Source organism: Dictyostelium discoideum (assembly GCF_000004695.1).
Source record: "Dictyostelium discoideum AX4 chromosome 2 chromosome, whole genome shotgun sequence".
NCBI lineage: Eukaryota > Evosea > Eumycetozoa > Dictyosteliales > Dictyosteliaceae > Dictyostelium > Dictyostelium discoideum.
This window is the reverse complement of record NC_007088.5, coordinates 5054806-5080620: the sequence shown is the minus strand read 5'-3', so window position 1 is coordinate 5080620 and position 25815 is coordinate 5054806. Positions and strand designations below refer to the sequence as shown.

At 21.7% G+C, this 25815-nt stretch overlaps 12 protein-coding genes and 1 pseudogene across 12 annotated transcripts in view; 9 read left to right on the top strand and 4 right to left on the bottom strand.

Annotated features, from left to right (window-relative positions):
* Positions 1–252: 252 nt before the first annotated feature.
* Positions 253–1676, top strand: etnkB (ethanolamine kinase B; the record flags this gene model as incomplete). The annotated part of the gene is made up of 2 exons (XM_638681.1): positions 253–359; positions 440–1676. 2 exons carry the CDS (start codon positions 253–255, stop codon positions 1674–1676), a joined length of 1344 nt encoding a protein of 447 aa, XP_643773.1.
* Positions 1677–2568: 892 nt separating this feature from the next.
* Positions 2569–4780, top strand: asnS1 (asparagine-tRNA ligase; the record flags this gene model as incomplete). The annotated part of the gene is made up of 3 exons (XM_638680.1): positions 2569–2981; positions 3102–4558; positions 4689–4780. 3 exons carry the CDS (start codon positions 2569–2571, stop codon positions 4778–4780), a joined length of 1962 nt encoding a protein of 653 aa, XP_643772.1.
* Positions 4781–6663: 1883 nt separating this feature from the next.
* DDB_G0275171 (hypothetical protein) lies at positions 6664–8575 on the top strand (the record flags this gene model as incomplete). Its single annotated transcript, XM_638679.1, has 3 exons — positions 6664–6954; positions 7314–8155; positions 8260–8575. 3 exons carry the CDS (start codon positions 6664–6666, stop codon positions 8573–8575), a joined length of 1449 nt encoding a protein of 482 aa, XP_643771.1.
* A 360-nt stretch (positions 8576–8935) lies between these two features.
* commd7 (COMM domain-containing protein 7) lies at positions 8936–9649 on the bottom strand (the record flags this gene model as incomplete). The annotated part of the gene is made up of 2 exons (XM_638678.1): positions 8936–9012; positions 9097–9649. 2 exons carry the CDS (start codon positions 9647–9649, stop codon positions 8936–8938), a joined length of 630 nt encoding a protein of 209 aa, XP_643770.1.
* Positions 9650–9885: 236 nt separating this feature from the next.
* alg8 (dolichyl-phosphate-glucose alpha-1,3-glucosyltransferase) lies at positions 9886–12028 on the top strand (the record flags this gene model as incomplete). The annotated part of the gene is made up of 4 exons (XM_638677.1): positions 9886–10052; positions 10157–10653; positions 10745–11367; positions 11438–12028. 4 exons carry the CDS (start codon positions 9886–9888, stop codon positions 12026–12028), a joined length of 1878 nt encoding a protein of 625 aa, XP_643769.1.
* A 91-nt stretch (positions 12029–12119) lies between these two features.
* DDB_G0275105 (hypothetical protein) lies at positions 12120–12717 on the bottom strand (the record flags this gene model as incomplete). Its single annotated transcript, XM_638676.1, has 3 exons — positions 12120–12128; positions 12269–12370; positions 12607–12717. The coding sequence occupies 3 exons, from the start codon at positions 12715–12717 to the stop codon at positions 12120–12122; spliced, it is 222 nt and encodes a 73-aa protein (XP_643768.1).
* A 421-nt stretch (positions 12718–13138) lies between these two features.
* DDB_G0275103 (hypothetical protein) lies at positions 13139–15009 on the bottom strand (the record flags this gene model as incomplete). The annotated part of the gene is made up of 2 exons (XM_638675.1): positions 13139–14301; positions 14388–15009. The coding sequence occupies 2 exons, from the start codon at positions 15007–15009 to the stop codon at positions 13139–13141; spliced, it is 1785 nt and encodes a 594-aa protein (XP_643767.1).
* Positions 15010–15097: 88 nt separating this feature from the next.
* On the top strand, positions 15098–15944 carry DDB_G0275101 (annotated as a pseudogene; the record flags this gene model as incomplete).
* Positions 15945–16741: 797 nt separating this feature from the next.
* Positions 16742–18166, top strand: DDB_G0275099 (hypothetical protein; the record flags this gene model as incomplete). The annotated part of the gene is made up of 2 exons (XM_638673.1): positions 16742–17417; positions 17487–18166. 2 exons carry the CDS (start codon positions 16742–16744, stop codon positions 18164–18166), a joined length of 1356 nt encoding a protein of 451 aa, XP_643765.1.
* A 185-nt stretch (positions 18167–18351) lies between these two features.
* On the bottom strand, positions 18352–20607 carry DDB_G0275097 (hypothetical protein; the record flags this gene model as incomplete). Its single annotated transcript, XM_638672.1, has 1 exon — positions 18352–20607. The coding sequence occupies one exon, from the start codon at positions 20605–20607 to the stop codon at positions 18352–18354; it is 2256 nt and encodes a 751-aa protein (XP_643764.1).
* Positions 20608–21138: 531 nt separating this feature from the next.
* mgmt (methylated-DNA-[protein]-cysteine S-methyltransferase) lies at positions 21139–21756 on the top strand (the record flags this gene model as incomplete). The annotated part of the gene is made up of 1 exon (XM_638671.1): positions 21139–21756. One exon carries the CDS (start codon positions 21139–21141, stop codon positions 21754–21756), a length of 618 nt encoding a protein of 205 aa, XP_643763.1.
* Positions 21757–22277: 521 nt separating this feature from the next.
* DDB_G0275093 (hypothetical protein) lies at positions 22278–24426 on the top strand (the record flags this gene model as incomplete). The annotated part of the gene is made up of 2 exons (XM_638670.1): positions 22278–22582; positions 22677–24426. 2 exons carry the CDS (start codon positions 22278–22280, stop codon positions 24424–24426), a joined length of 2055 nt encoding a protein of 684 aa, XP_643762.1.
* Positions 24427–25232: 806 nt separating this feature from the next.
* The window catches only part of sigI (CBS domain-containing protein), a gene marked incomplete at both ends in the record, with an annotated part of 1321 nt that continues 738 nt past the window's right edge, over positions 25233–25815 (top strand). Inside the window, 2 exons of the mRNA XM_638669.1 lie at positions 25233–25334; positions 25528–25726. Of these exons, the coding sequence (XP_643761.1) occupies positions 25233–25334; positions 25528–25726 (301 nt within the window). The remainder of the gene's footprint in view (positions 25335–25527; positions 25727–25815) is intronic.

Here is a 25815-nt window from a genome sequence, read left to right as displayed (position 1 = left end):
CTTTCCTTTAAAATAAAAAAATAAAAAAACTAAAAAACTATTAATCCAATTAAAAGAAAAAGCAATAGCCAAACCAACAAGAATACCAAATCAATTATTTATTTAAAAGAAGAAAAGAAACAAAAAAAAAAAAAAAAAAAAAAAAAAAACAAAAAAAAAATTAGAAAATATTTAAATTAATTTAAAATAATAATAATAATAATTTTAAAAACACAACCTATTAATCCAACAATATTAAAAAAATAAAAAAAAATGAACGAGTTTGAAGATATTATTTATCCAGGTCCATCACATGTTACTACAAATATTGAATTTGAAGATGAAAATATTGAAAATAATGAAAATTATTTAAATTTGGTGTAAATATTATTTATAAAATAATTTTTTTTTTTTAAAAATTCTTTTACTAACTTATTAATTTTTTTTTTTTTTTTTATAGTCAAATTTTAAAAGAATTGGTTGATAATAACTTAAAAGAAGAGATAGAATTTAAACCAATGGTCGGTGGAGTAACAAATACATTATTTAAATCATCATTTATTACAGGACAAGGTAGTAATAAGAGTGTTATTATAAGATTATATGGTAAAGGATCAGAACAATTTATAGATAGAAAAACTGAGGCAAACATTCAATATTTATTAAGTAAGAATGGAGTTGGTCCAAAATTTTATGGTACATTTGAAAATGGATGTATCTATGGTTATGTTGAAGGTGATCAATTACAATTAGAGGATTTATATCAAAATAATATACTCTCATTAATTGCAAAAGAAACTGGTAGATGGCATTCACTTAAATTAGATATTAATTCAAATTCACAATTATTATTATCTTCATCATCTGATTCGTCTATTAAAGAATCAACAACAATATCAACATCAACATCAACATCAACATCAACATCATCAACTTCTCCATCAACTTCTCCATCATTAGAAAATTCAACATTATCACCAAGAAATATGAATACACAAACATCTTCAACATCATTATTTAAAAATTTAAATTCATGGATAAATAATGCAATGACATTAACATCAAAGGAATCAAAGGGTTCAATGATCTCAAAGATTAATTTAAACCGTTATAAAGAGGAAGCAATGTCTTTAATGTCCTTCATTGAAGAACATTATAGTGGTGAAGAGTATATCAACTTTTGTCATAACGATTTAATACCAAGAAATATGATTTACAATAAAGAGAAGGGTCAAGTTAAATTTATTGATTTCGAATATTCTGGTTACAATTTTAGAGGTTATGATATTGGTAATTTCTTTTGTGAATTCTCTGGTTTAGATTTAGACTATACAAAATATCCATCAATTGAAATTCAAAAAAGATTTATTAAAAATTATTTAATTTCAATTAATAATTGTAAAAATATTCAACAAAAACAAAAACAAAAACAACAACAACAACAAATTCAAAATAGTATCAACGATGAAAATATGGATATTGAAAATGATGAATTATTATATGAACCAAGTAAAGAAGAAATTCATAATCTTTATATCGAATCAAATCACTTAACATTAGGTTCTCATTTAATGTGGGGATTTTGGGGTATAATTCAACATTTCTCTTCTTCAATCGATTTTGATTACATAGATTATGCTATTAAACGTTTTAAACAATATGATTTAGTTAAAAATAAAGTTTTATCTTTAAAATAAATTTATATTAATAAATAAAAATGTAATGTGTAGAGTAAAAAAATTTTTTTTTTTTTTTTTTTTCATTCTTTAACTTTTCCTTTATTTTAGTGTTTTACTTTTATCCATTTTTTGATAAAAAGTTTTTTTTTGTGTATCCACAATCCTTATTTTTTGGAAATGGACCACTTTTTTTCATTTTTTTTTTCTTTTCAATTTTCTTTTTTTTTAACAATTTTTTAATTTATTTATTTTTAATATGAGTTTAGTATAAATAGAAAACTCAAAAATAAAATCATAAAATATAGAAAAAAAAAAAAAAAAAATTAAAGTAACCATTTTTTTTTTGAATTTTTTTTTTATTTTTTTTTTATTAAAAAAAGCATGGATATATGAATTTTTTTTTAATTTTATTTTATTTTGTGAATTTAGATCTCTGCATTTTTATAATATGAACTAATATTAAAAATTAATAATTAAGTTTTTGTAAAAATAAAAAAGAATTAAAAAAAAAAAAGAAAGATAAAATGAATAAAAAAAATGAAGATTCTTTTTAATATATAATTTTAATTTTTTTTAATTTTATTTATTTATTTATTTAATTTTTTTATTTTTTGATAAAATTATTGTAAATTTTTTTTTTTTTTAGTAAAAAAAATTTAAATCCTTATTTTTTTTTTCTATTTTGGTAATAACAATGTTTGAATTTGGAAATTGGGAAAAAAATCAAAAAATAATTAATTTTTTTTTCATTTTTTTTTTTTTCATTTTTTTATTTTTTTTTTTTTTATTTTTTTTTTTATTTTTTTTTTTTCAGCCGATATCTCAAAAAAAAAATTTTTTTTTTTCTTTTTTTATTTTTATTTTTTTATTTTTTTTTAATATAAATACTTTTATATATACATTAAAAGAAATGTCAACAGAAGAAGATCAAAAATTATTCCTTTCAATTGGATTAGATGAAAAGAGAGCAAAAGATACTTTAAAAAATAAAGATCTTACTGCATTATTAAAAACCATTATTGAAGAAGCATCCGTTTCAAAAGGTTGTGATAAATCAATTGGTAACCTTTTATATAGTTTAGCAACTTGTCAACAAGTAAACTCACCAATTCGTTCAAACGTTTCAAAAGCAATTGGTGAAGAAAAAATTAAAACCACCATTCAATTCCAAGCTGCAACTCAATACTTAAAAGATAACAAAGAATTCAATCAAGATACATTTAACGATTTTTGTGGTGTTGGTGTTGTCATCACACCAGAACAAATTCAAAAAGCTATTGATGATTTATTCACTAAAAAAGCTACTGAAATTTCTGAAAAAAAGTATAAATTAAAAATTTTTTTTTAAAAAAAAAAAAAAAACAAAATTATTAACACACCACATCAATATTTTTTATTTTTATTTTTTATTTTTATTTTGATTGGATTATTTTTAAATAAAAGATGGCATATACCAATTGGTGATTTATTAAATCCATTAAAAGAATCATTAAAATGGGCAGATTTAAAAGAAGTTAAAATAATGTTAGATAAAAAATTAGAGACAACATTAGGACCAAAAGTTGTTGAAGCTAAAGAAAAGAAAGTAGCAGCAACAACCACTGCACCAGTTAAAAAGATTGAAGAGCAATTAGCAGCAATTACATTGAAACAAGATGCAAGCTTACCAACACCAAAGAGATTAAAGATTAGAGAATGTTCACCAAAATTTGCCAATCAACGTGTTGAAGTTCATGCATGGGCACATCATGTTAGAAATCAAAAGAAGATTGTATTTTTAGAGTTACGTGATGGTACTGGTTTCCTTCAATGTGTTTTATCAGGTGACTTGGTTCATCCATCAATCATTGATAAATTATTACGTGAAGCCACTGTAAAGATTGTTGGTACCTTGGTGATTCCACCAGCCGATAAGAAGTGTCCAGGTGGCGTCGAGCTCCAAGCAGACTACTGGGAATTATTAGGACCAAGTAATGCCGATTTAGAGGGTGTTATCAATCAAGAATCAAACGTCGATCATTTATTCGACCAACGTCATATCATGATGAGAGGTACTCGTGCCTCATCCATCATGAAGATTCGTTCATTATGTTTGTTTGCATTCCGTCAACACTTTTTCGAAAATCATTATATGGAAGTCACTCCACCAACCCTCGTAAACACCTACTGTGAAGGTGGTTCTGAACTCTTCACCGTCGACTACTTTGGTAAACCAGCCTATCTCACTCAATCATCACAATTATACCTCGAAACTATGTTACCAGTACTCGGTGACAATTTCACCATCACTCAAAGTTATCGTGCTGAAAAGGCTCGTACTCGTCGTCATTTAACCGAGTTTTTACATTTGGAAGCTGAATGTCCATTCATCACCTACGAGGAACTTCAAGATCGTATCGAATTCTTGGTTGTCGATGTTTGTGAAAAACTCTTCAAAATGGACCCAGAATTGATCCTCTCTGTCAATCCAGACTTTAAAGTACCAAAGAGACCATTCATGAGAATGAACTATTCCGATGCTATCGAATATTGTAAAAAGAATGGTATCCAAAAGAAACTTGAAGATGGTACTGAAGTCGATTTCGAATTTGGTGATGATATTCCAGAGGCTCAAGAAAGAAGAATGAATGATCAAATCGGTGAACCAATCTTCCTCTGTAGATTCCCTGCTGAAATGAAAGCTTTCTACATGGCTAGATGTCCAGAAGATAGAACTCTCACTGAATCTCTTGATCTCTTAATGCCAGGTGTTGGTGAAATCGTTGGTGGTTCTATGAGAATTTCAGATTTCAATGAATTGGTTGCAGCTTATAAAAAAGCTGGTCTTGATACTGATGAATATTATTGGTTCACTGATCAACGTAAATATGGTACTACTCAACATGGTGGTTATGGTTTAGGTAAATATATATTTTATTTTTATTATTATTATTATTATTATTATTATTATTATTATTATTATTATTATTATTATTTTCATTGTTTTTTTATTAATATTTTTATTTTCAATTTTCTATTTTTAAAAAACAGGTGTTGAACGTTTCCTTACTTGGATGCTCAAAGAAGAACATATTCGTAATGTTTGTGTTTACCAACGTACAAAAGATAGAATTACCCCATAAAATATTTTTTTGATTTTAATTTCTCAATTCTAAAATCATTTTTGATCAAATAAAGTGTTTCTATCTCTCATTTTCAAAATTATTTTTTATTTTTTTTATTTTATTTTATTTTTTTTACATTTATTAATTCTTTTTATCTTTAATTTTATTTTATTGTTTTTAATAATTAAAAAATAATAATATTGTAAAGTAATATTTTATTATTATTATTTTTTTATTGTTTTTAATTATTAAAAAAAAAAAAAAAATAATATAAATTGTAAACAATTTTTTTTTTTTTTTTTTATTTAACCACTCATAAATCTCCCACACTCTTTACATTAAATCAAATTGATTTTAAAAAATCAATCAACTTTTTAAATCGATTACGATTTAACAAATAACAAAAAAGTAAAATGGCGATTTAATTCCAGCCAAATTCCAAAATTAAAAAAAAAAAAAAAAAAAAAAAAAAAAAAAAAAAAGAATTATTAATTTTCTAATAAAACATTTTTATTTTATTTTTCTTTTAAATATTATTAATTATGTTTACAATCTTTTTTTTTTTCAGTACACTCTTAATTCGATTTTCAATTAATTGAAACATAAAAAAAATTGTTTTTTATTTTTTTTTTTTTTTTTTATTTTTTTTTTTTTTTTTTTTTTTTTTGGAAATTATAACCTTGTTTTTAATGGTATGAGATCTCAAAACCGTGGCCTAATAAAATGGTTTCTTATAATTTGAATTTTTAAAAAATTGATGAACTTAATTCTTTTAATTATTAAAAAAAAAAAAAAAAAAAAAAAAATATATATATTGTGATTTAAATTTTTTATTTTCCTAAATTTTCCAAAATGTTTTTTGTTAAAACCCACATCCAATAATTAAACCACCCACTCAAAGAAACACTCTGTTAAATTTGTATATATTAGTGATTAAATTGAGAATTTTATATAAACACTCACAAATATTAGAATATTTCGTACACACTCAATCCAACACAAAAAATTAATCTCTGATTATAATTATTGTAAAATAATTAAAACAAAAACGATATGGTTAGAAATAAAAAAACATATTCCATCCAAATTTCCAACCAATATGTTTTTGATTTTCACTACTAAAAAAATTTATATTCATTTTTTTTTTTTTTTTTTTTAACTTTAAAATCCAAACCGGTTTGGGCAAATTAATTATGGTATCACAAAACAAAAAAGGTAAAAAAGATATCTATCACACGTGTGTATGGTCATTTTTTTTATTTTTTTATTTTTTTATTTTTCTTTTTTTTTATTTTTTTCAATTAAACGGATTCTTTAGAAAATAAAAAATAAAAAAAAAAAAAAAAAAAATAAATTAAAAAAAATTATAGTAAAGTACTTTCTTTCAATTGATGTTAATCTGTCAATCAAAAAAAAAGAAAAAAAAAAAAAAAAAGAAAAAAAAAAAATATTAAGACCCCCTCCTCTGAAAATAAAAAAGATTAAAAAAAAAAAAAAAAAATTGAAAAATCTTTTTATATCTCTCTGCAAAACACCTCAAGATGTGAATTTTTATGATTATATTTTTTTTTTTTTTTTTTTTTTTTTTTTTTTTTTCCAACTTAATTTTTTTATTGTTATTATTATTTTTTTTTTTATTTTTTTATTTTTGTAATAAAAAAAAAAAAAAAAAAAAAAAAAAATCAAAATATTTTTTATTACTTAAGCACATTATAATTCATTTTAATTTTTTATTATTTTTATAATTATACAATTTTACTATATATTCATATTTATTTAAAATTTTTAAATAATTTTTTTTTTATAATTTAGTTATTTATTTATCTATTTATTTTTTAATATTAATTTTGTAAAAAAAAAAAAAAAAAAAAAAAAAAAATTAAATTATTAAAAAAAAAAAAATGGAACATTATAAATCAAAAGGTAAACACAATCATAATCATACTCAAATAAATCAAAAACAAATAAATGAACAATTATATTATAATAATCAACAATTTTATGATGATCAACAACCATTACAACATGAATCACCAGGGGAAATAAAAACAAGAAGTAGAAAAAATTCTTTACTTCAAGATAAAATTATAAGCGATTTAATTAAAACATTACAACAAAATGAAATTTATACTTTAAAACAATTATATAGAAATAATTTTCTCATAATAAAAAACACTGATAGATGTTATAGGGTATGTAAATAAAAATATATATTTTATCTTTTTATTTTTTTTTTTTAAATTAATTAATTTTAAATTCAATTCGAATCAATCATTTTACAAAAAAAAAAAAAAAAAAAAAAAAAAATTGGAAAGTGTGGTTAGATTCTAAAAATAAAAATATAAAACTCATACTTTTTTTTTTTTTACCACTCACCCACTCACGCAATCAATCAAACACAACAAACTACAATTTTTTTTTATTTTTTTTTTTTTTTTATTTTTTTTTTAAACATCCGAAACCACAAAACTACAAAATCACCCTTCGACTCAATACAAAACAAATCAACTTTTTTTTTTTTTTTTCTTTTTTAAAAAAAAAACAACAAAAGTTATGTTTATCATTCGATTTGCCAGCAGATAGAATTGGATTAAGTTCTTTTACAACAAAATTATTAGAGAATGAAAATTTTGAAGATTATTGCACTGTTTCAAAATTACCACCAATTTTTTTAACTTTTAAATATAATGATGATTATCCACTCCTTTCAAGTTTAGAATTTTTCAAATTAGAATGTGATTGGTTAAGTGAAAATTGTTTGTGTACATTATCAAATCAATTAATTACACTTTGGAATACTAATATCAACTTACCAATCATTTCAATCTGGGCAAATTGGTTAAAAGAAGAATCTTTATTTTTCTTAAATTTATATTCAATACGTACAACTACAACAATTATAACCAAACAATTTGAAAATGATCATCAAAATGATGATAATGATAATGATGGTGATAATAATGAAAATAATGAAAATGAAGATAATCAAGGTAATCAAGTGAATGAAGATAATCAAGATAATAATGGTGTTGTTGAAGTAAATGATAAAAATAATAATAATAATAATAATAATAATAATGAAGGTTTTAAACAACAACAACAACAACAACAACAAAAACAACAACTACAAAATCAACGTCAACAAATAAAATCATCATCATCATCATCTTTATCTAAAAGTGGTAAAATAATTCAACAATTACCATTATATTATGAAGAATCAATTATAAGTACTCATTATAGTTTAACATTGCCACCAATGTATATAAATGATGTTCAAGGTCAAGATCCAATTTCATACTTGGTCTCTTGGGATATAGAAAATGAAGTTTCACCACATATTTATAATATTAAAGTTTGTACATTATGTAGTTCTGATCATTATAATGTTGAGTAAGTTTTTATTATTATTATTATTATTATTATTATTATTATTATTATTATTATTATTATAATTTACAATTTATTAATTAATTTTTTTTTTTTTTTTTTTAAAGTTTTATAAATATTTTTAATTGTAATCATAATTTTTGTCAAGAATGTTTATCAGCTTATGTTACATTAAATATTGAAAATGATACATTGGAGAGTATAATTTGTCCAGATCAAGATTGTCAAGTTTTAATTTCACCTTTTGAAATTAAAGATTTAGTTAGTACAGATACTTATAAATTATACTTAGAAAGACTTTCAAATAATTTATGTGAACATTGTGACCAAGTTTTACAATTATTAAAAGAAACTGATAATGAAATTAATATTAATAATAATAATAATAATAATAATAGTCATAACCATCATCATTTAAAATAATATTAATTAAACTTGAAATAGTTTTAAAAATCATTTTCCAAATTTTAATTTTATATAAAAAATATTAAAATTTCTTTTTTTTTTTTCCCAAATACGCTCAACTACCATTTAATATATAATCAATTGTACAATTGTTTCAAATATCAACAACAAAAATAATAAATAATAATAATAATGATAACAATAATAATATTTATATATTTTTTTTTTTATGTAATTAATTCTCTTTCTCAAAAAATAAAATTGTATATAAAATATTTTAATATTAAAATAATCTTTTTTTTTTTTTTTTTTATTTTATTATTCTACAACCTTTCCTTTTTTATTATTTTTTTTTATTTTTTTTTTTATTATAAATAATTAATTAAAATATTCTAAACTTGCTTTTGCACTTTGCATTTCTTTTAAAAATTCATAAAATTGAGGTAAAGTTAATTCTATATATATAAAATTAAATAAATTAGTTTCTTTATTTGGTTTTTTTTTTTTTTTTTTTTATTATTATTATTTTTATTATTTACCCATATGAACATCTTCTTTTATATTATTTCCTTTATCTAAAACTAATTTTAATTGTAAAAATGTTGAACCTGTTGTATTTGATTTTGTGAATTCAGAAGAACTTGTTGTTACACCGAATCTCCATTGCATATCTAAAACTTGATTAATTGTTAAAGAGTTACCAACTAATGATCTAGAGATTTCAATATAATGTTGTTTATATTTCGTTGATACCAATTTAGATTGTTCTTCATCCAATTTGAATTGAATACAGTCCTCTCTAAGATGATCAATTGTTAAATTATTCTTTGCTGATGATTTAAAGAAAATGATACATCCTCTAATTATATTCTTTAATGTATTTTCATTGATTGAATGTTCATTGCTAAATTCTTGAATTTGGTTTAATAATTGTTCAGATTTTTGAATAATCATAAATTCAAATATAATATCTAAAAGTTGTTCTAATTGTTCATTTGAAAAATTTGAAAGATAACCAATTTCATTGATTAATTGTTGATCTGGTAATTCATTATTATTATTATTATTATTACCTAAAAATCTGAATACCATTATTTAATTTTATTTTATTTTATATTATCCAAAGTTTTTTTTATTAGCAATGATTTTTTTATTTTTTTTTTTTTATTTTATTTTGATAGATTGATTGCTTTTTCAAAAAGAAAAAAAAAATAAAAAAAAAATAAAAAAAAAAAAAAAAAACTTTTAAAAAATTTTTTTTTTTTTTTTCTATTTTCATTTAATTTTTTTTTTTCAATTTATAAATAAATAAAAACAAAAACTATTAAATGATTAAAAAAAATAATAATAGTAATAATAATAATAATAATCCCATAATCATTAAAGATGGTACAAATTGTTTTTTTAAAGAAATTAAAGATGTTTTAAAATTTTCAAGGAATTGGAATTTAATTATTCTTGTTTCAACAATTAAATTATTATTAATACCATCATAGTTTGTATATCTATCTATCTATTCGAGAGTGATTACTTTTTTTTTTTTTTTCTTTTATTTATTAATTTTTTTTTTTTAATTTTTTTTATTTTTTTATTTTTTAGTCTAAGTACAGATTTTGAAGTACATAGAAATTGGTTAGCAATTACATCATCATTACCAATTTCGAAATGGTATTTTGAAAATACATCAGAGTGGACATTGGATTATCCACCATTTTTTGGATGGTTTGAATATTTTCTTTCAAAATTTGCATATTATATTGATAGTGAAATGTTGGTAATTGATAACCTTGGTTATAAATCAACATCAACCATATTATTTCAAAGATTCTCTGTAATCATTTCAGATTCTTTATTCATTTTATCAACTTTATTATTATCAAATTATATATATAATATAATAATTAAAAAAAATAATAATAAAAATAATAATAATAATAATAATAATAATAATAATAATAATAATAATAATAATAATAATAATAATAATAATAATAATAATAATAATAATAATAATAATAATTTACATTGGTACCATGATAAATCATTTATTATTTCTTCAATTATAATTTTAAATCCTGGTTTATTAATGGTTGATCGTAAGTTGTGTTTATTTTTTATTTTTTTATTTTTTATTTTTAAATTTTAATTACTAATTTTTTTTTTTATTTTTTTATTTTTTTATTAAAGATATCCACTTTCAATATAATGGATTTTTAAAAGGAATTCTTATACTATCAATTTATTTTTTAGTTAGAGGAAATATATTAATTGGTTCAATATTATTTAGTGTATTATTAAATTTTAAACATATTTATATGTACATGGCACCAGCTTTCTTTGTTTATCTCTTAAAATATTATTGTTTAAAATCAAATTTAAATGATAATACAACTTCAAAAGTTAACCATAGTAAGCAACAACAACAACAGGAATTTACAATTTTTGGAATTAAAATTTTCAATTTAATTAAATTAGGAATTTCAGTATTATCAATATTTTTAATATCATTAGGTCCTTTTTTTTATATGGGTCAAATTCAACAATTAATATCACGTTTATTCCCATTTGGTAGAGGACTTAGTCATGCATATTGGGCTCCAAATTTTTGGAGTATTTATAATTTCTTGGATAGAGTTTTATTGTTTAATGGTCTTTATAAAAAGATACCATTCTTTAAGAATTTTATAATACCTGATCAAGTAACTGGCAATTTAACATCTGGTTTAGTTGGTAGTGAAACTCAATCTCATATTTTATTACCAAAAATTACACCACAAATTACTTTATTAATTACAATTTTATTTTTAATTGTAAGTTAATAATATTGATATTTTATTATTATTATAAATTATTAATTAATTTTTATTTATTCATTATTAGCCTTCAATTTATAGTATATTAAAAAGTAAAAGTTGGAAACATTTTATTTTAGGTATTTGTCAAAGTTCATTTACATTTTTTATGTTTGGATGGCATGTACATGAAAAAGCAATTATTATGATCACAATACCAATGGGTTTCCTTTGTTTGGTAAATAATAAATTCTCAAAGTTATACTTTTTATTATCAACAATTGGTCATTATTCATTATTTCCATTATTATTTCAAGTTGAAGAAATACCAACAAGAATTTTAATTTTAGTGACATATACTTTATTAGTATATTTATCATTTATTTCATCAAGTAGTAATAATAATAATAATAATAATAATAATAATAATAATAGTAATAATAATAATAGTAAACAAAGAAAATGTTCTTTTTCATTAGGGTTATATTGGTTTGAAAAATTTTATTTATTTGGTATAATTTTATTGGAAATTTTCAATGTTTTTATTCATCCAGTATTTTTAGCTCATATTGAAAGATTTTCATTTATTTCTTTAATGATAACATCAGTTTATACCTCAGTTGGTATTATTTATTGTTATCTTTTCACTTTTAAATTAATTTTTAAAAATGAATATTAAAATTTTAAATAAATAAATAAATAAATAAATAGCTTTTTTTTTTTTTTTATAAATTAACTAGTATTATCTATACACTTTTTTTTAGTTTTTTTTATCTACTCTTTTTAAAAATAAATAAATTGAGATAATTGTTAATTTTAAATTATGTGTATTTTGTTTAAAAAAAAAAGAAATTTAATATTAATTTATTTAAAGAAAAAGAATCTGAATTAGTAGTAATATATCTTCTACATAATTCACATCATCATCTTCGTCATCTTTTTTTTCTTTTTCTTTTTCTTCTTTTTCTTCTTCTTCTATTTCTTCTTCCTCTTCTTCCTCTTCTTCTTCTTCTTCCTCTTCCTCTTTTATTAATATTAAAATTAATTTTTAAAATATTTGAAATTTCTTGATTTATTGAATAATTTGTATTTATTTGTTTGTAATAAAATATTAACAAATCATCAGAAAAGAAAGATTTATTATCTTGATCTAATTTCAATAAAAGTTTTAAACAACTTATTCTATTTTATTTTTTATAGCACAGAATATACTATCTTTTAATTCTTCCAAGATATCTTTATGTTTTCTATTATTACTTGAATTATCACTACATTATCCCAAACTTTTTTAAATAATATTCTTGTTGATTCTTGATTGTTTTCATTATCAATAATTGGATTTTTATTTATATCTAATATCAGTGACATTTTTTAAAGACTATTTATTTGATTTTGTTTTAAAAAAAAAGAAATTATTAAAATGAAAATAAAAAAAAAATAAACGTTTTTCGACCCAAATTGTTTTCAATTTGCTTCAATCAAAAAACCAAAATACCTAATTTTATTTTTTTTTTATTTTTTATTTTTAATTTTTTTTTAGTTTTTTTGGGAAAATTTACCAGCCATCAGTCTTAGATTTCTAGAATGATTTTAATCATTAAAAAATTAAAGATATTTTTTTTTTTTTTTTAGATTTCAAGGATGATTCAAAAAAAAAAAAAAGGTAAAAATATCTTAAATTTCAACACAATCATATCTTTTTTGTAAAAAAATAAATAAATAAATAAAATAAAATGAATATTATGTTTATTAATTTATTATTTTTTTTTTTTTAATTCAAAAATTATTATTACAATGTATTAAAAAAAGATTGATTGATAACTTCAGGACGGACACCAGAGTTTATAAATTCTTTAACAAATTTTGGGGGTACTGTTACATATTTTATATCTTTTGGGTGTGAAAAATTAGAAACAAACTTTAATTCTTTTAATGATGGAGGAAGTGAATCTAAATCTATTCTTTTTAATATATCACTAAATTCAACTGAAATCAATTTATTATTATTTAATAATAAATCTTTAGTTATAATTTGGTTGAATCCCTTTTTAAATTGTAAGTTTTCTACTGATTCTGGTAAGGATCCTTTTTCTAATTTTGATTGAATTGCGCCAATCTCCATACGAATTACGTTATTTGGAATTATAAAAGGTGGTAGTGGTTGGTTAAATCCTTTTTCTAAAATAATAGTTTCAACAGATTTTGGAATTGAACCTTTAATTAATGGCTTATTAATATTATGAAAGTGGATTGTTTTTACTCCTTTTGGAATATGGTTCTTTTCAATCTTGTGATCATATCCATCATTGAAAAAGATGGTATCAACCTTTCCTTCATGCATTATTGGTAATGGGGATGTAATGTTATGAACTGAAAGTATTGAACAACCTTTTGAAAGGAAATCATCAAAATCATTTTCAAAACCGTCATGTAAATTAACAGAGTTTACGAATTCTGGAATTGAACCTTTTTTTAAAATATTCTTTACATCATAAAAGTGAAGTGTTTTAACATTATTTGGTATAATGTTTTTCTCTAATTTTAATTTAAATTCACCATGAAAATGAATTGTTTCTACAGTATTTGGAATTGAACCTTCTACTAAAACCTTATTTTCTATATTACCAAAATGAATAATCTTAATATTCTCTGGAATAACACCAGGTTCAATTAATTTATTATATCCAAATGAAAAATAAAGTGTATGAATATTATTTTTTGGTATAGTATCTTTCGAAATTGATGGTGCATTTGAAAAAAAGTTTAAAGTTCCGATTTTTGTACTTTTTATTGGTTCACCATTAAATGGTATTTTATCATCAAAATATGCAATTGACTTTGTTTCTGGTGGGATTTTTAAATTTAAAGTATCAACATTCTTTGCTAATAAAACCATATCAGTATCATTTTTAATTTCTTCATTACATAATAAATATTGTTTTTTCATTAAAACTTTTTTTTTTTTTTAATTTGGTTAATAAATTATTATAATTATTATTATTAAAATCATTACTTTTTAAAATTTTATAAATACATACATTCTTCCTTATATTCAAAATTTTTAATTTCAATTGAAATTGGATTATTTAAAATTTCAATTTCATTTAATTTTGTAATTTCACATTTTGAAAAATGAGGATTTTTTAATAAATTATTTTCTTTTGAAAATACTTCATAATAATTTCCAAATTGTGAAATTATCTCTTGTTCATTTGTTCTAATTCCCATTTGTCTCAATTGAGTTAGTTTTGAAATAATCTTATCAATTTCTTCAAAAAATGTTTTTAAAATATCTTCATTTGATTTATCACATTCATTTATTTGTTGATACTTTTTTTTGAAAATTTCATTAATTTTCATTATTACTTCTTCTTGTAATTCTGATAATTCTTTTCTTATAAGATCATTTGAATTTTTAATTTCATTATGAATTGATTCTATATCTGATTTCATTTTTTTACTATTTTCTAAAATGTATCCTGAAAATAAAAAATAATTCTCTACTTCTTCTTTTATATCAGCAACTTTGTGTCCTTTACTCTTTAGATGTTTATCGGAAAAACTACAATGACCACAATACTGAGTTCTACATGTATAGCAAAAGAAATAACAAATTTGTTCCATATGATGTGGACATTCTAAATTAAAATAATAATTCATTTTTTAATACTATAGTATTTTCCTTTTTTTTTTTTTTTTTTTTTTTTAATTAAGAACTTATTTCTATTATTGAAAATATTTAAGAAAAATGGATTGGGGTGTGTGAAAAAATAAATTTTTATTTTTTTAATTTTCTATTTTTGTTATCATTTCAAAAAAATAAAAAAAAAAAAAATAATAATAAAAAAATGATAAACAAATTTCAAAAAAAAATAAAAAAATATAAAAAATAAAAAAAAATAAAAAAAAATAAATAAAAAAATAAATAAACAAATGATACAAATTTCAAAATAAATAAATAAAATATACAATTTCAAAAAAAATCAAAAAAATAAATATTTCTTTTTGCTTTGGTTTTTATTTTTCTATTTTTATTTTTATTTTTTATTTTTTATTTTTTATTTTTTTTTTTGTAAATTGGAGGCTTCACATCAATAATTAACAAATTATAAAGTATCTCAAGAAATATACTAGAAATTAAACTTTTACTGTTAGGAGATACTTTTGTTGGTGAATGTACAGTATTTGCTTGTCATACTAAAGGAGAAGGGATGACTCAACCAGTATCCACTATTAGTACCGACTTTTGTTTCACGTGAAATTAATTTAGCAGGAAAAGATATTAAAGTTAAAGTTTATGATCCTCCAGGGCAAAAGAGATATTTTAATGATTTTGTAAAACAATATTTAAGAGTTGATGGTGTAATTTTGGTTTATGATGTCACAAACAATGATTCATTTTCAGAAATAAAAGAGTTACATACACAAGTAGTATCAACTGTAGGTAATAAAATTGATTTTTTTATTATTGTGATTTAAAAAATAAAAAAGTCAAAGAAAATCAAGTTCAAGAGTTCGCCAATGATATAGATTGTGATTATTATGAAACAACAGCAACAAATCCTTCAACTATAGATATTGCATTTTGTAATTAAAAATTGTAAAGAAGAAACCAGATGTGAAAGAAATTGAACCTCTAGCGATTGTAGCTGTATCAAAAAAACCAAACAAATGTTGTTTTTAAAATAATTTTTTAAAAACAATATTAAAAATAAATTATAATATTTTTTAAAAATTAAAAAAAAAAAAAAAATTTGTTTTACAATTACCTATCTGCTCTGTATCTAATAATTTTTCTTTTTTTTTTTTTTTTTTTTTTTTTTTTGTTTTTTCCTTCCTATCATTTGATTTGGACCTCTATTTTTAAAATTCCAGATGCATTGCAACAAAGTCTCCTGATAAACCTTAGCCTTTAAAGCCTGATCCTATAAAACCTGATAAACCAAATGAACCAAATGAACCAGATCAGATTAAATAAGAAAATGTTAGGATAATTGTTTTTTTTTTTTTATTTGAGGTGGTCAATAAAATAAAAAAAAAAAAAAAAAAAAAAATTGGCCTATTCATACCAAATAAATTCTCAATTATTTTTTATGGGATTAGTTTTAAAAAAGGATTTTTGAAAAATAAAAAAGTAAAACGGGTTTATTAAAAAAAAAAAAAACTTTTTATATTCAATAAAAAAAAAATAAAAATAAAAATAATAAAAATCAAATCTGAAGAAAAAAATTACCATTTAGAGAATAATAAAAAAAAAACATAAATTACCAAATATGAATATTATAAAAAAAAAAAAAATTATAAAAAAAAAAAATTATTATAAAAATTTATAAATTATTATTGTATTTAAAAAATTATAAAGTTTATAATTTTATTAAATAATTATTTTACAATGGATACAGGACAAGATCAACATCATCATCATCAACATCATCACCATTCAAAAAACGATGAAAATGAAATTAAAAAAGATAAATTATTAAAAGATGATCTTAATAAAAACAATGATAATAATAATAAAGAAGAACATAGAAACAAAGACAATCATAATAAATCTCCAGAACAACATGAAAAGAGTGAAGATAGACACAAATCTGAAAGGAGTGAAGAAAAGAGTGAAGTAAAGAAAAGTGAAGAACATTCATCAGTTGTTGAAATTAACCAAAACCATCATGATAAACCAGAAGGTGATCAAGATGAACAAGATAATCTTGACAAAGATGAAAATGATGAACAAAATCAATCATCTTCGAGTAAAAGTAATGAAAATGAATCTAAACAACAACAACAAGAATTTCAAGAACATGAATTTCAAAGAATACCAATAATTGATTGGTCAACTGAAAATACTAAACAATGGATTCAATGTAAAAAATCAATTGGTACTCAAAATGATAAAGATTCAGATACATCTGATTTTGAAAATAGAAATGGTGTCTCATTATTAGAAATTTCAAAATCAAAAGATACATTTAAATCATATGCAGGAGAAAGTAAACATGATAGAGCATTCGCTTCATTATTATATGATGATTTAAAAGAAAAAGTTGAAATTTTATCAAAACAAAGTAAGTTTAGAAAAATATAATTTCAAAATTAATTTTGTTAACTTACTAATATTTTTTTTAAAATTTTAGAATTAAAAAAAGATATTGTAAATAGAGTTGCAATTATTAGAATTTTAAAAAAGAAATATATGATAAAACATGACCTTGTTTTTGGTAGTGGTTTAAGAGTTGGTAGAGATTTAATACTTACATCATCACATTTAATGAATGGTATAAAGGAGGGTGGATCGACATTGATTGAAGTTGGATTTGATGGTCAATGGTTTAAATCAACGATTTTAGATGTTTCATCAACAGAAGAATCAAATACTGATTGTGCCTTATTGCAAATCAAAGATTTACAAGATAAATTCACCGTTGAAACCTATCCAATAGCAACCAAGGGATATGAATTATTAAAAGATGTTATATGTTGTTCATTTCCATACACTCGTTTACCAATGGTATCACCAAGTGATCATAAAAACTTTTCAACAGTTGTACCACCAGAACCATCACTCTACTATGGTCATATATCCCATTTCAATGATGATACATTAGAAATTTCATTGTCAGGTGATCCGGGTGTTTGTAAAGGAGGTCTCATCTTTAACTTACACTGTGGTGAACTTTGTGCTATCATCAAAAAACAACCAAACTCTCAACAATCTGTCTCTGGAAATGTATTATTTTGCACTAGATATCAAACCATTTCTGCTTGGGTCAATACTGCTTTAAAGAAATTACAACAACCACCATTATGGGAATAAATTAAATTTAGTAAATAAATGAAAATAGTAAAAAAAAAAAAAAAAATTAATTTTTTTTTTAGTAAAAAGAAATAAATTTAATAATCTTTTTTTTAATAAAATAAAATTGTAATTATTAAGTTAAAATTATATTTTTTTAATATTATTTAATTTATTAAAAATTTAAAAAAAGAAAATATTATTTTCTAAACTCTTGAATCAGCATAAATATTTTCAGTTTGGAAATAGAATTTTTGAGAATCGAATAAAAATTCTTTAACATTATTTACAACACCACGATGATACATATCAAAATTAGTTTGTTGATTATGGAATGATTTATCAGAATCTTTTTTACTTCCACCACTTGAAGATGGAAGTGAAGGTTGACCACCATGACTATGACCATGATCACCACTACCACTACCACTACCACTACCAGAACTACCACCATGGCTATGACCATGATCACCACCACCACTACCATGACTATGATTACATTGTTGATCACCACCGTGACTATGACCATGACCTTGTCTACTTTCAAATTCTCTAATTTGTTGAATTTGTTCATAAGTAGTTTTATTGAATAAAATTGTTAAAACTTGTGAGATTGCTAATTTACCAATCCAAATAGCCATACCAATACCATAGATTGAGAATAATAAAATAAAGGGGTAATTGGTATAGTAGAATAAAAATGATTGAATATAACTTTCAGATAGTATTGGAGCATTTGAATCAGATTTAAAGTAATCCCAAGTTACAATGAAACCAGAAATTACCAAGATAACATATGAGAAGAGTACAGTGATGAATAAAGCTTGGTTATTGATACCAATACATTTATTAATCCAAACACAATGATGATCAAAACGTGCAAAACAACCTTTACAAGATGGACAATGTTTTGAACGAATTGGACGATTAATTAAACAGGTTGGACAAATCAAAGGGATTTGACGACCACTTGAGAGAGCATTCATAAAGTTTTCATTTGATTTCTCTTTAGAGATATGTTTAGAAATTGTGCCTGGATCTTCCTTTGTTAAACGAATGAAAAAGTAGAAAAAGTACCACGAGGTTGCATTAATTATTAAATTTGGGAAAATGTTAATTGCCATTACCAATGGTGCAATTCTAAGTAAATAAATCAAATACCAAATAGATACTGAAGAATATAAAATCGAGGGTAATAACCAATTGTTTCTCTCTGGTACCCAATAATTTAAGTGTAAATAATTCTTTAAAAAGTAGCCACCGACAGCCAACAATGGTAACCCAAATATCACTGGCACATAGCATAGAATCCAGGTTGGCACCAATACTGTCAACACACCCATCACTGTCCAAAATCTATGATAGAGTCTCTCATTGCCGCCAAATAATTTATCATCTTTAAGCTTTGTGTCTAAATAATCGATGATTTCATAATGTTCCTTTGATTCTGCCAATTGGTAGGCTGTCTTACCATCATTATCACGAATGGTTTTATCTATACTATCTTGACCTTCGAATGAACATAACATGCTGACCACTTGTTTGTGACCTTTGATACAACCCCAATGGAATGCCGTTCTGCCTTGAATGTCTTGTGCATTTGGGTCAACGCCTAAACTTATGAAATAACGTGCCATATTTGCATGACCTTGAAACGAGGTCCAATGCACTGCAGTATGTAATTGAATGTCTTTGCATTGCACTGGGTCCAATCCTTTCTCAATTAAATAACGCACTGAATTCACTTCATTATATTGTGCAGCATGAAGTAATGCATTGTAACCCCTCTTATCAGTCAAATGAATATCTGCACCATTTTCAACCAATTGTAACACAAATGATGAATCTGCTTTAATACATGCCCAATGTAATGGTGTATGACCTTCCTCTAAATTTTGAATATCTAAATTTGCACCACAATCAATTAAATAACTAACCATTGCTTTATTCTTTCTCATAATTGCATAATGAATTGATGTATTACCTTCTAAATCTATTAAATTTATTATTGATTTTAATGTTAATTGTTGTTGTTGTTGTTGTTGTTGAATTGATTCTTCATTTTCATCACCATCTTTATTTTGATTTGACTCAATAATTACTTGAATGAAATCTCTATATTCTTGAATATCACCATTTTTAGCAATTTCTAATAATACCAAAACTTGATTATATGGTACTGCTTGAGTATATAATAATCCAGATTTTTTAATACATTGATTTGACCATCTATTTAATAATTGTTTATATTGTTCTTGAAACATTGGTGGTAATTTAATCATTTGATTTGGTGTTACAATTTGTAAAAATGGAATTTCTGCATTTTCATCCAATGGTCTAAATTGATGTGGTTGTTGTTGTTGTGGTTGATGTGGTTGTATTTGTTGTGGTTGTTGTATTTGTTGTGGTTGATGATTATGATTCATCATTTGTTGTCTTGGGGGTGTTTGTGTTGGTATCATTTTTTTCAATTTAAAAATACCCCTTTTTTTAAAATTTCTATTTTTAAATTCTTATTTTTTTTTTTTTTTTTTTACTTGGAAATTTTTAAAATTTTATTACTACATACAAGTAGTATTACTAAAATTTTTTTTACCTTTTTTTTTGAAAGAGAAAAATTTAAAAAAAAAAAAAAAGATAGAAAATAGAAATAAAAATAGAAAATATCTTTAGGGAAAAAAAAATAAAAAAAAATAAAAAAAAAAAAAAAAAAGAAAAAAACAATGATTCAAAAAATCAAGCGAATCACGTTTTTTTTTTTTAAATTAAATTATTTTTAATTTTTTTTTTTTTAATTTTATTTTTTTTTTTTTTTTGATTTTTCCAACGGTCAGTTCCAACCATGGATTTCTAAGTATTAAATAATATTTTGTCTTTTATTTTTTTTTTTTTTTTTTTTTTTTACTTTTTTTTTTTTTTCTCACCTTTTTACAAAATGAATTTTTTAACACACAACCAAAAAAAAAAATAAAATAAAATAAAATAAATTAAAAATGAATAATAAAATAAGAAAATCAATTGAAAATAATAATAATAATAATGATGATGATGATGATGATAATAATAAAAAATTAAAAATTGAAAAAGAAGAAAAAGAAGAAAAAGAAGAAGAAATAAAAATAATTAATTCTTTTATTTTAAAATCACCAATTGGAGCATTAAAGATAACAGCAGATGATAAATCATTACATGGTATAAGATTATACGAAAGTAAAAATTTAGATGAAGAATGTAAAAATAAAACAAATAATAAAATTATTTTACAAATTAATCAAGAATTAGATCAGTATTTTAATGGAAAACTACAAGAATTTAAAACTCCTATAAATTTAGAATTGGGTACTGAATTTCAAAGAAAAGTTTGGACTCATCTTAGAACCATACCATATGGTTCAACTTTATCTTATTCATCAGTTGCTACTCAATTAGGACTTGATAAGAAATATGCTCGTGCAATTGCGACTAGCTGCCGATTAAATATTTTCCTTTTGCTAGTTCCCTGTCACCGTATTATTTCTTCAAATGGTAAGGTTATTGGGTATAGCGGTAAAAAAGGAATAGATAAACAATTTATTTTATCAAATATTGAAAAAGCCAATATTAAAACTTAAATAAATAAATAAATAAAATTTAAATAAATAAAATCTTAAAAAAAAAAAAAAAAAAACTATAAACTTTTTAGTGTGAAAAGTAAAAAATTTTGAATTCACATATAAAATAATAATAATAATAATTAATAATAATAAATTAAAATAACCTTTTTAATATAAAAATAAAATTAATTTCTCAACTTCATTTTTATTTCTGTATTTTTTTATTATTATTTATTTTTTCAGTATATAAAAAAAAAATGAAAAGTATTTTCTATTAATAATTTTTATTTTTTCTTTTTTTAACTTTTTCATTGAATTGATTTCAAATAACTGATTTCAAAAAATATCTAAAAATTGGTTTTTTTTTTTTTTTTTTTATGGATTTTTTTTTTTTTTTTTTATCATTTTTATTTTTTTTTTCACTTCATAAACAGTTTTTTTTTTTTTTTATCATTTATTTGTATTTTAAATTTTATTTGTATTTGTATTTGTATAATTTATTTCATTAAAAAAAAAAAAAAAAAAAAAAAAACATCAAAATGATTATATTAGTAAAAACATCAACAGTTACATTCTCATTGGATGTTAATCCAGCAGATAAAGTTGAAGTATTAATTAAAAAAGTATGTGAAAGAACTTCAATGTCAGAGTATCAATTCAATCTTGTATTTGCAGGTGAACCAATGGATGTTCAAGCAACAATTGGATCACATGGTATTAAAAAAGAAGGTACAATTCATTTACAAACAATTAAAGAATTAACATTTGATGTAGAATATGGTACAGTTGTCTTAAAAGTTACAATTCCAAATAAATCTGGTTTAACAATTTTAGAATTAAAAAGGTAAATAAAAAAAAAAAAATAAAAAAAAAAAATAAAATAAAAAAAAAAAAATAAAAATAATACATATTAATTTACCTTTTTTTTAAAAAAAAAGTCATATTTGTTCAGTTTTAGCAGCAAATCAACCAGATATTTATTCACAACCATTAATATTATCACAAAGTGGTAAAACATTTACAGATAAAGAATTAGTTCATAGCGTTGTAAAAAGAATGGAAACATTAATATTGGAAAAGAAATCAAGTTCAAGTGGTGGTGGTGGTGGTAGTGGTGGCTCAGGTGAAGAGAATGGCAGTCAAAATGTTATACCAATTATTAATAAGGAAGAGATTTTATCACATTTCATTGGTAATTCAATTTCAAATGATGTTGAGATTGTATTTTGTTTTGATACTACAACAAGTATGAATGCAGTTATTGTTGAAGTTAGAAAGAAACTTATGGAAACCGTTACTAAATTAATGAAAGAGATTCCATTGATTAGAATTGGTATTATGGCAATGGGGGATTTCTGTGAGGAGCGTCCATTGTATATTTTAGATTTAACAACTGATGTTGATAAAATTGTAAACTTTATCAATGGTGTAAAGGCAACATCTGGTGGTGACGAGCCTGAATGCTACGAATTTGCATTACATAAAGCCAAATTCCTATCATGGTCATCTCATACGAGTAAAGCTTTGGTCATGATTGGAGACAGTCCTCCACATCCACCATACTATAGTAATCATCATTTAAATTGGGTTAGAGAATGTGACGATCTCGAAGCGTTGGGTGTCAAAATCTATGGTATCGTTGCAATTCATGAAAAGTATCGTTACTTTTATCAAACTATCTCTGAAAGAACTAGTGGACTTTGTATACTTTTCTCACGTTTTGAATTAATCACTGAAATGTTTTTAGCAATTTGTATGAGAGAAGCCTCTTCTGCAAAATATGAACAATATAAAAAGGAAGCAAAAGAAAGAGGTAATGCTGAAGGTTTAGATTCAATTTTTAATGATTTAGATAAACCAAATTTTGAAGTTACCACCACACCAGCATTGGATGACAAAAAACCAGAAAATGAAGAAGATCCTAATAAAATCAATACACCAGAGGGTGAAGGTAGTTCTTCAACTACTACCACCACCACTACCACTACTACCACCACCACTACCACTAAAGATGCTCCAATTAAATTACCAAAACATTATGGTGTTTTAAATTCAAATTTTGATAAGAATGAAGATTGGTGTAATTTTATTGATGATGATCAACCAAAGACTGAAAGTTTTACAAAACCAATGTTTGGAAGTCGTTATAAGGCATCTGGCAAGAAGTCAACTTACAAGATACCTGTATTGGGTTTAGTTATTGGTAATCAACATATTGGTTTCAAATCATTCCAAAAGACATTAATTTTGAAAACTTTAAAAGATGAAACTAGATTATATTTCAATGATTATCGTTTGGATACTCTTTATAGTATACCTTTCAATTCATTATTCATTGCAACTTTCTCAATTGGAAATGTCGACTCTTTTAATGTTTTAACTGATAAAATTGATAAACTTCAAAAACAATTCACAAATACTCCAATCTATTTATTAGGTTTACAATCTGATATTAAAAATACAACCACTGCATCAGCTAGTACAAATGAATCAACAACAACAACAACAACAACTAATGAATCAACAACTGCCACAAATAATACTCCAGTTGATAAAACTGAAATTGATAATTTATTAAGAAACAAAAATTTATTAGGTTATTCAGAATGTTCAATTAATAATCCTTCTTCCATAACTGGTTTAGAAAAGAAAATTATAAAATTATTTGAATCAACACAATCAAAATAAAATTAAAAATTAAAAATAAAAAATAAAAATAAATTAAAAACACCCAATAATAATAATAATAATGTATTCGAAAATATTTAAAATTTTATTTATTCCTAAAAAAAGTGTTTTGTCTTTTTATTTATTTTTTTAATTATTATTTATACATTTAATTTTTTTTTTTTTTTTTTTTTTTTTTTTTTATTATGAGAAAAAGTGAAATATTTTGTTGAGGATTGGTGCAATGCAAAAATTATATTTAAGGTAATCAATGATTGTTTAAATTTTAAAAAATAAACTTTTTTTTTCCTTTAATTTTTTTCTAAACACTATCGAATAAGAAAAGATATTTATGTGAATTAAACAAAAAAAAAAAAAAAAAATATTAAAAAAAAATAAAAATAATTAATTTTTTTTTTTTTTTTGAAAAAGTGCAAGATTTGATTGTGATTCATTGAACAGAAACGAATCATTAAAACATTTGCAATTTAATTCCATTTGAAATTTCAATTAAACAGGGTAAAGTGCGATAAAATTAAACACCAGGAATTTTTTTTAAAAAAAATATTTTTTTTTAATATTTATTTTTTTTTTTTTAAAAAAAAAAATCCTAAAAAAGGAGAATTTATATTAATAAACAATAGTTTTTTTTTTTTTTTTTTTTTATAAAAACATTTTTGTAGGATTTATAATAATATTAAAATATTAATTTTTTTTTTTTTTTTTTTTTTCTTTTCTTTATAAAATTTCTTTAAATATTTTTTTTTTTTTTTTTTTTTTTATATTTTATTTTAATAAATAAATAAATAAATACACATAAATAAAAAATGGCTGACTTTTATAATACAACAATTGGTGAAATTTTTCCAAATTCAAACGCTGAAATTTTTAGCGTTCACTCTGACTCTCCAGTTAAAGATGCTTTCGAGGTAAATAAATTATTTTAAAAAAAATAAATAAATAAAAATAAATAAATAAATAAATAAATAAATAAATAAATAAATAAATAAATAAATAAAATAAAATAAATAAAAAATAGTATATAAGGAATAATTATTGTAATATTAATATTTTTTTTTTTTTTTTTTTTTTTTTTTTTTTAATATTTATTTATTTATTTAGTTAATGATAAAAAAGAAAGTTCTTTCATTACCAGTTTATGATACAAAAACTAGAAAATATAATAAATTTATTGATATGTTAGATATTGTTTCCTTTTGTATCAATCACTTTTCACAAAAGGAATTAAGTGAATTAGATTTAAATTTCATTCTTGAATCAAAAGAAATTTTCCAAAAATTCAAAATTGGTGATATTTGTGGTAATTATTTTTATAATTATTATTTTAATTAATTTTAATATTTTTTTATTAATATTTTTTTTTTTTATTTTTATTTTTTTTATTTTTTT